The sequence below is a fragment of the Palaemon carinicauda genome, chromosome 8 (assembly GCF_036898095.1).
Source record: "Palaemon carinicauda isolate YSFRI2023 chromosome 8, ASM3689809v2, whole genome shotgun sequence".
Taxonomy (NCBI): domain Eukaryota; kingdom Metazoa; phylum Arthropoda; class Malacostraca; order Decapoda; family Palaemonidae; genus Palaemon; species Palaemon carinicauda.
Window position 1 is genome coordinate 143,833,616 of NC_090732.1, and position 15,502 is coordinate 143,849,117.

The 15,502-nt window shown below is 36.0% G+C and overlaps 1 protein-coding gene across 1 annotated transcript in view; it reads right to left on the reverse strand.

Annotated features, from left to right (window-relative positions):
- Positions 1-219: 219 nt before the first annotated feature.
- LOC137646009 (micronuclear linker histone polyprotein-like) overlaps positions 220-15,502 on the reverse strand; it is a 112,495-nt gene continuing 97,212 nt past the window's right edge. Inside the window, 4 exon segments of the mRNA XM_068379140.1 lie at positions 220-5,623; positions 5,685-5,997; positions 6,000-6,102; positions 12,574-12,723. Coding sequence (XP_068235241.1) covers positions 3,775-5,623; positions 5,685-5,997; positions 6,000-6,102; positions 12,574-12,723 — 2,415 coding nt within the window. The 3' untranslated portion in view covers positions 220-3,774.

The window sequence follows — 15,502 nt, forward strand, 5'->3', positions numbered from 1 at the left end:
AACAAATCCAGTTCCCTCCGACAATGGCTTTACTTATTTATTGTTGCTAAGTAGGCTGAAATGATCATTTGATCAACCATTCAATATTTCTTCAATAAAGTCTGATAGTCATCTAAAAACTCATGGAAAATATTAAACATTATTTACATGTACAGTACTATGTTTCAACCTTTTTATGATCATTGCAAACCTGGTAAAAAGAAAGAAATAAACATGAAATACAATACATTATTAAAATGCAAAAATACATTTTATTCAGACATACAATACAATATTTTGTATATAAACAAACATGTTTCCATACACTCTTCTGCACATACAAATAATGACTCCACTGAGAATAAAAATACATAACGATGAAGAAATACTTATGACCTACATAATTTACAAAATGTACAATGGAGTAGAAATTGCCAAAGACACTATGAAAAAAACTACAAACAAATGGAAACATCATACTCCTTATTCACACCATTACATTTTCAAACAACCAATATGTTCAACAGTGAAAATGAACAGTAAATATGAAATAAACAGCTGCAGTGCAGAGAATCACAAACCAAACAAATCACAAAAGTTGTAGAACAAATAAATAGGGAAAACAAACCTTGTACAAAATAATTTTACATTTTGATGGCAAACCATTCAAATGCAAGTGTAAAAAATCCTTCTGTGTCTTCCTACATATGAAATAACGATACAGTACTGTGTTATTTCAAGTCTTTGTTTCAGCCAAGTTATGGAAACTGCAGCACATGCTAGTGATAGTACGAGATTCGGAAAATTAAATGAGGAAATTATTTTTACTACAAGACAAGAGAACCACCACAGGAACATGCTATATTATTAAAAATTATTGGGAATCACAAACAATATGCCCAAAGTAGTCAAAAAAAAATATAATTAATTTAACAAGGAAATATATTTGGTATTTAATCATTATAAACAATTCTTCCTTCCACAAGAACGTCTGAAGTTAAAAAGTTGTTAACTTTTAATAATGACTAAATAGGGTAGATACTTCTTTCTTTATTTATATATACATATATATAAAAAATAATCTGCATCCAAAAACAGTCTAAAGAAACCACTCTCCCTTACATATAATTAGCTTGGTATATTGATTTAAGAACCTATTACAGCACACCATTATTAAATACTTTTAAGTATTAAGTATAATGTTACAAATGTTGCACAAACCTAAAGACACAAATGCATATTTAATGAGATGACAGGGTCTATTTCAAGACACTTCCACAAGCCGTTTTAGGCATTAAATGACAAAAATACCAAATTATACATTTTATAAAGTATACATAAGGTAGCATGTACAGAAGACCTTTGACTATACTAAGAAATAAAAGTAGGGACTCTTACTATTTTAATAATTACAAATAAAAAAAGATCTTCATTTAGAGACAGTTGAAATTAAGTATTGCTTATCTCATTGTACTCCTTTCCATAAAAATTTAAGTTAATGCTTCACAAATGTGATTTACACAGGGTGACAGTGGAGACTAATATACGAGGCAACACAAATATTTTCTACAATAGAACATGACACCTATTCCTACTAAATTTTACTCTTCAATGAAACCAGAACTATACATTATTAGTGACTTTAACTGATAAAACTTCATAAGTAACAAGTTATGCAAAATTAAATAAAGAACAAACATGCATTAAATAATGAAATTCCTTGATACCTTGCAGTAAACTTACCATTTCAAAGACTGAACATTAAAAATACAACTTAGTATCATGGCCATTACAAACCTCCATTAAAAATACAGTCTCTCTCCTTCTGACAACTACATAAAATACTGTATGGTGTACACATAGAACAATTTATTCTTTAAAATGATTTCCAACAAATTAAGGAGACTATAGATACAGATTACCCTGTCATTTCCAACACAACACAGCTTGCAGTTAACATTTGTAATCAACTTGCACATCTTAGCACACAGCTAACTGAGCAGGTTGCATAATCTTATGTATCTAGTTCTAATTTGTAAGAGGAAGCTGTCTGTCAGCGAGAACCTGGCAATGCAGAGAATATCATAGCTATAAAGGCACAGTTTACCTTCAATAGATTTCCTGTCAACAAAACCAGAGAAAACTATTCTTATGTATGCATTCGATACCAAGCTACTCAATAGAACCATTGGCTCAGGCAAATTCTAAATACCCTGAAATATGACTGGATAAAATGTAAAAGTGCATATACTGTAATACTTAGGGAAAATCAGAATTAAAGATTCGCTTTAAATGGATTAAATATTCAGTATGATTTTGTTCACTAAATGCAATTACCATAATTGTATGACATGACTTGTATGTGACTATAGAAATGTAAAATTTTGTGCCTTTGATGTGCGAAATTCATTTCATTATCGTTTAAATTCTTTATATACCCTTCCAATGAGTTGATAACGTACCATTGTTCTGGCATGAATATATTAACCTTTGAATATGAAATTATTAATGACAAGGAGTCCAGTTGTTCACAGTGCAACAATTTTATCCATTCACTAAAGGAAGTTCATATAAAAAAGTTAATATTAGATCAGATTCCTAAATACATAAAAGAGCAGTAAAATTCTCCTAAAAACAAACTAGGTAGAACAAAATAAATAAATATAATAAATATCTGACAGAATATTGTAAGAGAAATATTACAAAAATTGTATGTACTACATGAAATTATTCTAGTGAGATGAAATTGAGAATTATTTTTACTATGATAATGTTATTCCTATAATTATTTGTACATGACAGTTAACATACCGAGTTCCACATTTTTTACATACTGAAAGTACTTGAAGCATAATTCAATTTGTATTTCTACATTAAATTGTAAAATTAATTAGAAATGTAATTGATTTAATTCACCTTTATCTACAGTTAATGGGTCACAACATAATGCCCATTAGTTTTTCAGCAATGCCTGCAAAATTAGCTGTCGGCTACTTCTAAATGTTTTTCACTTATGCAAAACTTCAAGGGGACCATAAACTACCCCGTGAGTGACATGCTTCTCCAAATAAAGTTTTCCCTCTTTCATTATTTGTGTACTTTCTATGCATGTACTTCTTGGATTTATAAAAGAAATACATCTGAATCTTTCAAGTTATGCAATAAATTAATGTTATTTACCAACCAGGAATAAAAAGCACAATATCAGGAACAATCACTTAACACATACACATATGCAACACATTAAACTATTATCTACCTTTCCTCATCAAAATTAAGATGCTGAACCTTGACCATAAAGCATGACATAACTATTTTAATAACTTTCAAAAGGTGTTCATCTTGAGGAATGTTTTCTAAAATTTTCAAATTTCAAATGAAATCCCCCCCCCCCCATAGTTTCACCTCAAGTAATGATTTCAATAATTATCAAAATGAATGGAGTAAAGATTATATTAAGTGATTTGTATACTATCTATAACAAAAAGTAGAAATTTGGTGAAGCTTACACTGATTAAGTAATAAGTTTTAAAACCAAATACATATTCTCTCCAAAATTATCTTGATTATCTGTTCATTAACAGGATTATATTTCATGAAATCAAAATTATCCTGATTACTAGTTCATAAAATAATTTTATTTCATGGGATCAGAGTTGGAGAAACTAACTTAAGAATTTTTTTTTTATTATGCAGACAATGCATAAAATCCTTTATCCAACTCCACCTGTATAGTCATTACAATGATGATAGATATTAATTTAAACACCTCAACATAATCAAACTCTTGACCAACTATGAAAAGCACCCTTGAAGCTGCCTGATTACTTGAGCATCTAAACTGTAAAGATCAAAACTTAAATGTGCAGTAGTTAAATTGAAGTTACTATTCTCAGCAATAATGTCTACCACTTGCTGAATTTTTTGACGATCACTTGAATTTACAGAATTTGAGATCTTCTGCTGTAGTTCAGATAATTCTTGAAAATATTCTACTGATATATTTGGACTATTAACTTCTTGCTTGACTTTTATAATTTCAGATTTCACTTCTTCTTTGATAGGTTTTGGTGGTTCTGCCACAGGCACGCTCATTTTGTTAGAAAGAGGAAGAGTTTCTGAGGCAGTTCGACGTCTTTTCTTTTCCCTTGGTTGAGCCTTCCTTCCTTGGGCTTCTCTCTTTGCTGGGTTCTTTCCATTTTCACGCACAGGAGGAATATCTTCATCATCACTGGATAAATTAGGCTCCTTTTTCATTTGCCTGGGAGTGGTTGAGGCTGCTTGCTGTCCAGTAGGAGTATGGACAGGCCGGGCCAAAGTTTCTGATGGTGACTTCAAAGGAGGTTTTGCTGGACTCTTTTCAGGAGGAGCTATTCTTTCTTCACACTCACTATCAGAACTACTAACATCTTCCATCAGTGCACTCAAAGGATTCTTGTTTTTTTCCCCCAAGCCAACGCCTGGCTTTACAGGTCTTCCTACTACAGCTACCCCTCTCGATACAGGAGCTTGGGGAAGACTTTCTCCTACTGAAATACGGGAAGGTGAGCTCACAGTTGACATGCTACTTGTTGATCTTGTGGGTGACCCTGAAAGAGACCTTGATTTTGATCTTCCTGGTGAACTTGATACAGATCTGCTACCTGTTCTTGATCTTGATCTTGATCTTGATCTTGACTGAGATCTTGACCTGGACTGAGAGCGTGACCTGGACCTAGACCTTGATCTAGACCTTGACCTTGACCTGGATCTTGATCTAGACCTGGATCTTGATCTAGACCTTGACCGTGACCTGGATCTTGACCTAGACTGTGACCTGGATCTTGATCTAGACCTTGATCTTGACCTAGATCTAGACCTTGAGCGAGAGACTGATCTTGATGGGGAATGAGATTTTGACCCCGGCGCAGATGGAGTTCTAGACACGATAGATCCTGAACTAGATCGTGAACGAGAGCGTGAACGAGATTTAGATCTTACAAGCGATTGTGACCTTGACCTAGAACGTGAATCACGATCAGCAGATGCATTTGATGGAGGGCTTCTTGATCTTGAAGATTTTGATGAATGTGAACATTCTGGGGAAGGAGACCTAGAAATACTAGGAGAGGGTGAAGCACTGCTTGATGAGGACTTCGATGATGACCTTGACCTAGACACAGGTGCAGGTGGGGAAACTTTTACGATGGGCTTTTCTTTCTTTTTTTCTTTAATGATGGGAGTTGGCACTAGTTCTTCTTTGATAACTTCCTTAATTGGGACTTTCTTTGATTTTGACTCCTTTTTACTTGGCTCTTTAATGACTGGTTTTTCTTCGACCTTTGGAAGTGGAGCAACTCTCTCTTCCTTTACAATAACTGGCGCTGACATCTTTGCACTAACTTCAGATTTAGATACTAACTTCTCAACAGGCTTTTCTCTTTCAGGCTCTACACTTGGAGGCTCCTTATCTCGCCGCTTCTCTTTTTTATCTTTCTTTTTCTCTTTCTTTTCTTTAGGTTCTTCCACAGTTTTTTCAATGGTCTTGCTAATCTCATGATCATACTTTTTACGTTTGGAACTTGAATCGGACTTTATACTGGTTGCAGGAGATAATGATCTCTTTGAAGCAGGGGATGCAGACTGCTTGGAGGATGGTGACAGTAATCGTTTTGATGGCACTGGAGCTGGAGACAAAGAAGGTTTTACAGGAGGGTGGGGACAAGGGTTTCTTCGAGGATTCTTTCTCTCTGTGTTTTTTGCTATCCTTATCACGGTCTCGGTCTTTCTTGTGCTTTTCTCTATCTTTGTCTCTATCTTTCTTGTGCCTATCCTTGTGACTCCTATCTTTGCTCTTATCTTTTTTCTCATCCTTTGTTTCAGTATTACTTGACTGAGTGACAGATGTGCTGGAAGATGATGAGACTTTTTCACTTTTTGGCTTTTCCTTTGGCTTTTGCTTATCACTGGATTTTGCTACCTGTGTCTTTTCTTTGTGCTTTTCAAGGGATTTATCTTTTTCTTTGTCTTTCTCTTTGGTTTTTCTTTACTGACTTTTCTCTGATCTGCAATTTTCTTAATAGGCTCACCAAATAATGCAGAAAACTGATCAGAAACCTTGGATTCTTGTTTGACTTTTGGCTCCTGAAAGAATGAAAGAAATTGAAACATCTGTACAACGATAACACTTTAAAAAGAAAACCAGTGTTGTTAATACGTAAGTTTTTCATAAAATGTCAAAATACAAAGAAGAGTGCTTACAATGCTCTAACAATTATTATTAAGTAGAAGTCTAACAGTGTAACTATGTTAACCAATACAGGAAGTGTCATATTAAATGAAATAAATATGTTTAATTTTCTACCCAGTGCTGTATCTAGAAGTTGACTTCAAGTATCCTATTTTGGAATTAAAATGTGTTAAGCACATATAGAGAGAGAGCTATTTGTATCCTTAAATCGTCTTTTGCATACAGATCTTTAATAAGATATGGTAGGAACGTGCAAAGATACCGAAGTGTTTACAGTTTGATATAGGTGGTGAAGTATGGAGAAGCTGCAAATTCTGACAAAGATGCAAGCAGTTGCTGGATTTGTTATTGAACTTGGGGAATTTGTAGAGGGTGAGAATTTTATTCCCAAGTATTTCATTGGGATACTGTAATGCCAAACAGGACCAATATGGCACAAGATGGGAAGGCATTCCCAATGAAGGACAGGCTAAGGCAAACTCTTGTTTTGTGGTAATACAAGTGGGAATTTAATACTTGAGCCTCTACCAATTAGTGAGAGAGAGAGAGAGAGAGAGAGAGAGAGAGAGAGAGAGAGAGAGAGAGAGAGAGAGAGAGAGAGAGAGAGAGAGAGAGAGAGAGAGAGAGAGAGAGAGAGAGAGAGAGAGAGAGAGAGAGAGAGAGAGAGAGAGAGAGAGAGAGAGAGAGAGAGAGAGAGAGAGAGAGAGAGAGAGAGAGAGAGGAGAGAGAGAGAGAGAGAGAGAGAGATTCATTTGCTTTAGTTTTGCGGAGAGAGAGAGAGAGAGAGAGAGAGAGAGAGAGAGAGAGAGTGTGTATGTGTTTGTGTGTGCGTGTGTCCGCGGTGCGCGCCAAAGAACAAGTGGGAGTTAGCGAATGATTGTTTGTAGTGGGAAAGACTGTCGGTATATTTGAGGTTGTTTGTTTACATTTTAAGCTAGGTTAGGGCGGTAATGAATGTCTTGGGCGAAAGGATTTTCTATTTGACTGTAGCAGGAGTCGGTTGTGTTTTTTTTTGTTCATTGACTGTCGGCTATAAGTGATTTTTCTTGTATCGGAGTAAGTACTGTTTTTATTTATTTTTGTTAGGCGGCGATCATGAAAGATAGAAAGTTATTTATTTATCTTTGATTATAGTGCGATAGTTAAGTTAGTTAGGAGTTTTCGTAAGCGTTTTTTCTTTTTTATTGCAGGCCGAAATTCCTCCTTAGACTCTTTTAAACTCCTTTGGAGTTTTTGTTTGTCTGTGGCCTGTTGGTTGCCTGCCGCACATTTAATAGATTGATGACGACCCCGTATGTTAAATCAGATAAGGATTTGGATAGACTGCCCATGTATTTGTCCTGGATGATGATGATGATGACGACACTGGTTTGGCCTGGACATGGAGATGATATAATACTATAGTTAAGCGATTGCGCTGTGAAATTGGCTGTAGGCTAATACTCTTGCCAAGAAGTTGTGGCAGTGAACTAGGAGTTACCCGTATGTGGACGACGGTTACCACACAAACTTACATATTGAATATTTTAGCATTTTCGCTCATGTTGGTAGTAGATATGATTATTGTTTCTGGTTTAATGTTACGTGATTTGTTTTAGTGTTAAATATTTTCGGTACTGTGTGGGAAGTACAGTAAGTGTTTTCGGTAATGTGTGAACTATTGGTGTTGGGTTCGTAAAGTTTTCTGATTATTGGTGAGTTTTGTGTACCACACACACCGTTATATTATTTAAATATAAGTCTGTTATTTTTTTATCTGTTTGGGTTAAGTCTGTTTAATGAAGTGTTTTGTTTTGGTTGCGTTTAATATAGTTTAAAGGTTATGTTTTGTTTGTTTTCCCTTCGTGGAATCATCCAGTTTGAAGTAAAGTAAGGGGAAAGTTTGTATTGTGGGATATTTGAAAGTAAGAGTGATCAAAGTTGTGGGGGTTTGTTTTTGTTTACATCCCGCCACATAAATTTGGCGCCTGAACAGGGACTCGAACCCTGGACCCTCGTGAACAACAGATCAAGCCGGTGCTTCCCTCAAGGGGGTAGACCCCGAAGGGTCTAGCCCTCACGACTAATGGTGCCTTAACGGCACAGTGAAAAGAGGCTGTGAATACAGGGAGCCAGCAGTCACAATCACCAGGATGCTCCAAAGAACTTAGCTTCAACAAACTAGAGCTAGGTAGTGAAGCATCACACACTGGCTTACAAAGTACTGGAGGGGAGGACCATTCAAGCGAAGAAGCTCTCTTACACTGGCAAGAAGAGCAACCAACCTAATGGGGTGGAGGAACACCGGGTTTCTCCTGCTAAGCAATCCTAACTTGTGCGTTCACTCCAGGGGATAGCATACCTGGCTGTAACCCCAGGGAGAATCCGTCTAACACTCCTCAGGTGGAAGAGAAGCGGCAGAGGAAGTGTCAGCAAGGGGACTTGAGACCAGCTGGAAGGGACTTTCCTCAACTTGGGGAAGGTCGTGATCTACAACTGCAGAAGCAGCTGTGGGCACTGCTGTGTGCTCCTGCAGTGCCCTAATCTTCATCCCCTCTAAAAGCTGTTCCTTTGAGGGGAACTTGAAAGCCCCAAGAAAGGTCACAAATGATGCCAAGTGTCAAGAGAGCAAGACAACTCACAGGTGATGGGCAGCCATGCTCGTTATGGGAAGCGACGGGGTCCTTTGGGCCAGCAAGTCGTCTGGAGGTTAATTGGTTACCACTCTTGTTCGACCGTCCTCCAGAGGAAGCCGAACGAGCATAGTTGGCTGGAAGAGTACGAGGCACCAGAGAAAGAAGTCAGGATTTCTTTGACCTTGAAGACAGCGATGCAAGGGAGAAAATCCCTTTAGAATTCTTCTTCCGCCGCCTACTTTACTGATCCCACTGGAGGGATGACCACTCCCGACACTCGTTGCAGGGAGAAACCTTTGTGCAGAGTGTCGACTGCACACACCACAAAAGCACCACTCTATGAAAGGGGAAACCCATATACTTACAGTCCTTAAAAACCAAACACCTACGAAATAGAGAAACTTGAGTTTTACGGCCTGGTAAATATAAGAGTTTTAAACAAAAGTGACGTACATCACTGGATTAGTGTGTGAGCGGGTGGCCAGTCTGTCAACCCAACAAGCAGAGGGTCGTTGAAACCTTGCGTAATATTTTATGGCTGGATTGCCACGCTGAAAATATACATCCTTAGTACAGAGCAAAGGGTTTGTGTCTGTATAGGAACAATAACGTTTTTTGGGGGTGAAAATTTGGAAGTTGAAACAGTACGGGAGATTACAGCAGTAGACCTAAGAAAGTTTTTTTTTTTTTTTAATACGGCCTTTTCAAGGGGTAACCTTATACAATGGCCCTTTTGATTCTCTGGCAACAGCAAAGTCTCGAGGGTGATAGTTAAAAGGACTTTTACTGTTTATTATTATTACAGCATATTATAGTCATTGCTGTACTGTCTTTTATATATAGAGTACAACAATAAGTAAATATTCACATAAAAACATCATCCTTCACTTTACAAAGCCTATTATCAAAGGAATTCCATATTGGATGAGGGGAAAGCCTCAGAATGTAGTGACAGCATATACAGTTTTACTGTACATATTTTGTTGCGAATTTTACACAAAGGTTTATAAGATGATATAAGGAAAAAAATAACAATAGTACACTATCTTATAAATGCCACAAATTAATGGAGATGTATGATAGTGTACTTGAAGATCAAAGTCACAAACTAAGAGAAGTATGCATAACTATAACTTATATACAAATGTATATCTTGGCAATCCATGTTTGCCAATGGTTATATAAGCGGATGAGTAACTTAGTGGAGTAATGAGAACTTTAGGTGTGGAGGAAATGTCCCCTAATTCTCGATAAGAAGTCACTGGCAGCAGGGTGCCGGATTAGGTTTCAGGCGATAGACAAGATGTCTTTTTGGATTTTACTCCTGATGCCTGGTAGATGATCTTACTGGAATCAGTATGGACCGGCAGGGGTCACTTGCCTTAGCTAGATAGGGACTGCGCATAACTGGCTATCCTTTGATGAATTTAGCCAATGAATCCTCTATGGATTTAGTCAATCTATGGAAAGCAATAAGGACAAAATGGCCCCCAGTCCCGGGCGTAGCAGGGTGCTAAGAATCGCTAGGTTTATAAACACTTAAGTAAAATTGAAAAATGGTAATTGGAATGTTAGAACCATGAATCAGATTGAGAAGATACAGCAAGTGGAGAAAGAATTTATTAAATATAGTTTGGATATCTTGGCCCTAAGTGAAACACGTTGTAAGGGGATTGGTGAAGAATTCCCCACAACTCCAATCCATACATCACAGTTGGTAGAATCACTTTCTCATACAGAACTCTCTTTCCATTCAAGCCCAACCCTATTTTTTACCACTCCCTTCACTGCCCCCAACACTTTGCATCCTTCATTCACTCTCTGATGTACATCTGCTTCCACTCCAGCATTTGTAGCAACAACAGACAGACCTCAAGTACTTGAACTGATCCACCTCCTCAAGTAACTCTCCATTTAACATGGCATTCAACCTCGCACCACCTTCCCTTCTCGTACATCTCATAACCTTACTCTTACCCACATGAACACTCAACTTCTTTCTCTCACATACCCTTCCAAATTCTGTCACTAATCAGCCAAGCTTCTTTTCCAACCACAAAATGTAAAGTTAAAAAAAATAAAATATTAGAAAAAAAAGGAAATTTAATTTTAAGATTATCATAAAGTTAAGAGTTAATATTTATTGCCATTTGTTAATGGGTTTTGTAAAGTTGTTCAATTTTTTTTTTTCCGCCATTTATTAATGTGTTTTGTAAAGTTGAGTGTTAATGTTTTCTGCCGTTTGTCATCCACCTCTGTTGTCCTGCCACTTTGCTCTCGGACATCACCTCACGCCAAAGCTTAGGTTCCACATTTTTGTTACTATATTTTACATTTATTATTGTATTGTTGTACTGTCTGTTCTAATTATACATTTACTTTACAGGTTATTAACAGTTAAGTTATTATTGAATAATACAAATGGTTGTATTTCATTATGTTTAGTGGAGTTTAGCCTTATTATAAAATTTTAGTGTGGTTTTCTTGTAGGGCTTAGAACAAATTAGGCTATTTATATGTAAAAGGTGACTCACTATGCAAAAAATCATGGCACAAAAACCACTACGGAACCAATTAACTTCATATTGTGAGGCATTACAGTACAAATTTTCCTAAGATTTTGGCAAGTGACAGGCGCTTAGTGTCATGGGTTACGAAGGAAGACCTGGATAGGATTACTGTCACAACTTTCCGGACATGGACACTCGCTAATCACTTCCTGTCCACTAGCCTTGGAGTAATACAGCTTAGACCTTGGGGAGGTTTCATGCTGTAGGACATGTAATTAAAGTCAATGACGGAAAAGTGGATGAAAAAAATCAGTATCAAATAACTCACCAGGATTTACACCCTACTGTTTTCATTCTAAAGGCAATGGAGGGGGGTTAGGCATTATCAACATCAATTCATTGAAAAAGTCTAGGCAGAAATAGAGACAGTGGCTTCAATTTGGTAAAACCTCTACGAAGGAGACTTTCATACTTCAGCAGGTCTCAAAGTTTTATAGAAATACATTCCAAAAGATTTGTCATGAAGAACGATAGCAGCTTAGGCACAGGTATACAATATCAGATTGGCTCTTGATGGCATCATCATTACCATACACAGCATTCCCCTTTACACTTGTCTACAATTTAGGAATGGATATTGATACTACTGTATAGCCATTTGTGCGTAAGTTTCTTCACAGGCCAAGTACTTCATCCTGGTAAGCCAAAGCAGTGCCCAAATAGGTTATCTCACCTCCTAAGAAATGTGTGTCCTATGAAGTTGGCTTTAGATCCACTTCACCAGTTTTTCAGCTAAATATCAACAGGTTCTACTCAGCAGGAATACATTCTGATACAATTTCCGTGTCCATCTCCAACAATATTTGAGAGGCTCTTCACCTATGCAAAACTTACTAAACACTCATCATTTCATTAATTACCTAGCTAACGCTAACAAAATGTTTAAGAATATAGGAGTACACACTACATGATAAACCACTATGGGAGTAATGCCTACAGTGTGCACTATATGCAGAATTAAAGGTTTATTGCAGAGACAATTCAGGACTCAGAATTCATCTTCCTACCTAACCAAATCAGTTTTCCAACTTCCTTTAATTTTCACTTATTAAAAACAAATCTCAAAGACAATGATCACGTAAAACTACTTATAATATATTAAAAAATAAATAAAACTATTTAAAAATGAATTAGGGTTAATTGGTACACATACATGAAAGAAATACATATCAATAATTACCCTGTTTGTTGGATGCTTGTGCCTCTTCGCAATATCAGTATGAGCTTGCTGTGCATTTTGCGGCTTGATTTTGGCTCCACTAGAGGGACGTGAGGCTCCTGCCTTATCACTAGAGCTGCTCTCCTCTTGCCCTCCTATGCTGACCAGTGTCTAAATTGTGAAGGAGAGAAATTAATTATCAAGAAATTCTGGTATGCACTGATAACAAAATACACATTGATATACCTATAGCTGTTTTAATTCCAAGAGAATTAATCAATTACTACAACATATCAATGGCATCATGGCAAGCAACTAATATAATCTGAATAAATCTAAGAAATCAAAAAAACCTTTCTTATGAGGTCAGGTTTGCTATAAGAGACAGGAAAGTACAACACTATAAATACAACTAAAATTATACTTATGTAAGTTGGGAAAATCAATTTTGTCCAACTTCAACAAAACTTCCATTAGTATAATGAAGGATTCTTCAATATTAATAATGATAATGAAATTTTTACAAGCAATTTGTATTTTTGTTAGCCATACAAATCCAAGTCCTTCAAATACAGAGAATACTTCGGTGCGAGCTGGAATCGGTCATTGAACTGGCTTGTTATCCGAGAGGATAGGGTGCGGGGCAAGAAGCCCACCCATTTTCCAGAGGGCTATCACTCACTTTTGATACCTCGGCCCCAGACTCAGAGGAGTGAAGTTATATTAAAGGTCTCATGTTTGTATGGCTAAGGAAAATACAAATTTCTTTTATAATTTATTTGTTCCTAAGCAACATACAAAACCTCGTCCTTTAATTAGGGAGACTAACTGCTTGATAGGCTGGAAGTCCATTTGGACCTAAAACTGCAAGGTTCTGCAACTTCCCCGGAAGTGTTCTAGGCTTAATCTGTGGAAAGCGAAGCAAGGACCGTCACTTCCTCTTTCTTTATCCTAAAGATGATAAGTTCATAGCCCCTGGGATGTACAATGAATTGTACCGTATCATGTACAGGTAGCCGACTTACAACTACTCATATTTTATGCTAGTTTTATTTCATTTGGTTCATGTCTGGTAGTAGATCAATATTTACTGAATTAAACTATTGTACACCAATAGGACAAATATTTTCTTAGAAATACAACTTTTACTTGGTGTGCGTATTTGCTTTTATTTCTTGCAAGAAAAACAGAAAAAGGTTTTGCATATTTCACAGGTATTCTTTGTCGACTTCATGTCGCATCAGGTGAAGTAATATTTCTAGCGGAAGGCAAATCGAGTGATTTCCTTTCCATGTGTTACAAATTGATATTAGTATTTCCCATTATTGAAGCATTGAGTAACAATACTGTACCAAGTATTTCAGTAGTCAGTATCAGTTTTTAAGAGTAGAGTGTTTGGTGCAAATTTAAGAAAAGTACTGTATTTCGTCACAAGACGCTACAATATTTAGCCAAGGTATTTTTCTAAAAAAAAAAAATTTAAAGATATTCAGGATTTTACAACCTATCATAGCAGCAATTCCTAGTCGGTCATTCTACAGTATGACTTTTTGTCTAGCACAGTAAATTTTCCCATTTACGGTGTATTATGAAATGTGTTTAGTAAATATTAATCAGCTGTACACCTGCTATCCCAATTTTATTACATATTCATATAAAAAACCACTAAACTAATCGTAGTTCCACTAATGCATTAAAATATTTTCAAGTGTTTCTTTACATGAAAGCAGTGTTGTCAAATGTTCCTGATTAAATTTTTGGTAAAGAAGTAAAATTCCAATTATATTTCTAGAATTTCTCATGTATACATTTTCATACAAAATTAATTATTGATCAAATAAGGAATTCTCTAGGAATTCACTGGGTTGAATATTTTTTTGCGGTTTGTATGACTCTGTCTTGTAGTTTCCAGATAATTTGGTAACACTGCACTTTGCTGAGATATTTTTTATATTTTGGAACCCAGACAACAAAGTCACCATCTAAGTACGTATTGCTTTACTACAAAATATCAACAAATGTGAGGAAATAAATAAATACTGCATAAACAACTTATACATCATTGCGTCGTCTGATGTTTCAATGTATTGTACATGGCATTGGCGCGTCACCAAAACAAACAAATAACTTGCTATTTTATTAAACGAAGTGCAATATCAAAATAAATTTATTTATTACATACGAATGATAATTGTATTCTTATATTTTATGTCTGGTGAATATGGGTTCTTGTACTGTATGTCATTATGGGGTGTTTGAGGTTGTCAAACTCCTCTATACAACTTTTTCTTAGTGCTAAGATGCAGCATGATTTTTTGGGGGCATTTTTCAAGAAAAAAAAAGGTGCGTCTTGTGACACCGGAAATCATAATTCCGTTGAAAGGTGATTCAAGTCTGTCTTACTCTGTTGAACGGATGGCACATAACGTTTTTCATCCAAATCGCTTAAGGGAGCTGGCCAGCCAATGACATTTTTTAAGGACAAGACTTTGACATCCATACCACTTAATAAGGTCACTTAGGACATCTTCAAACTGTATACAATTTTCTCATCTGTCCTTTGGTTTTTTGAAGCCAGTGCAATTTACCCTCGAAAATAAGTGTTTATCAAATTCTATCTCCTCCCTTGATACTTAATATAAGACACGTGATTACCTAATATAGACCTCCAAACAAATGTAAAGCTTTCTTCTATAAATAACTTTTGCAATAAATGATTTTTTTCATTATAGTAAAAAAAAATAAACCCTATATATCAGGGGAAAAGGGAGAAAAAATAAAACATAAATTGAATGAAAGGGCATCATTTCATAGTTATATAATGTCTTTCTTAGTTCTATACCAAAGTTCAATGCTATAGCTAGTTTTGAGCTACATCTGTTCAAAGTTTTTCTCTGTATTTTTACAAAGACAATATTTCTTTTTGGGTATTAATACACCAAAGCTATAT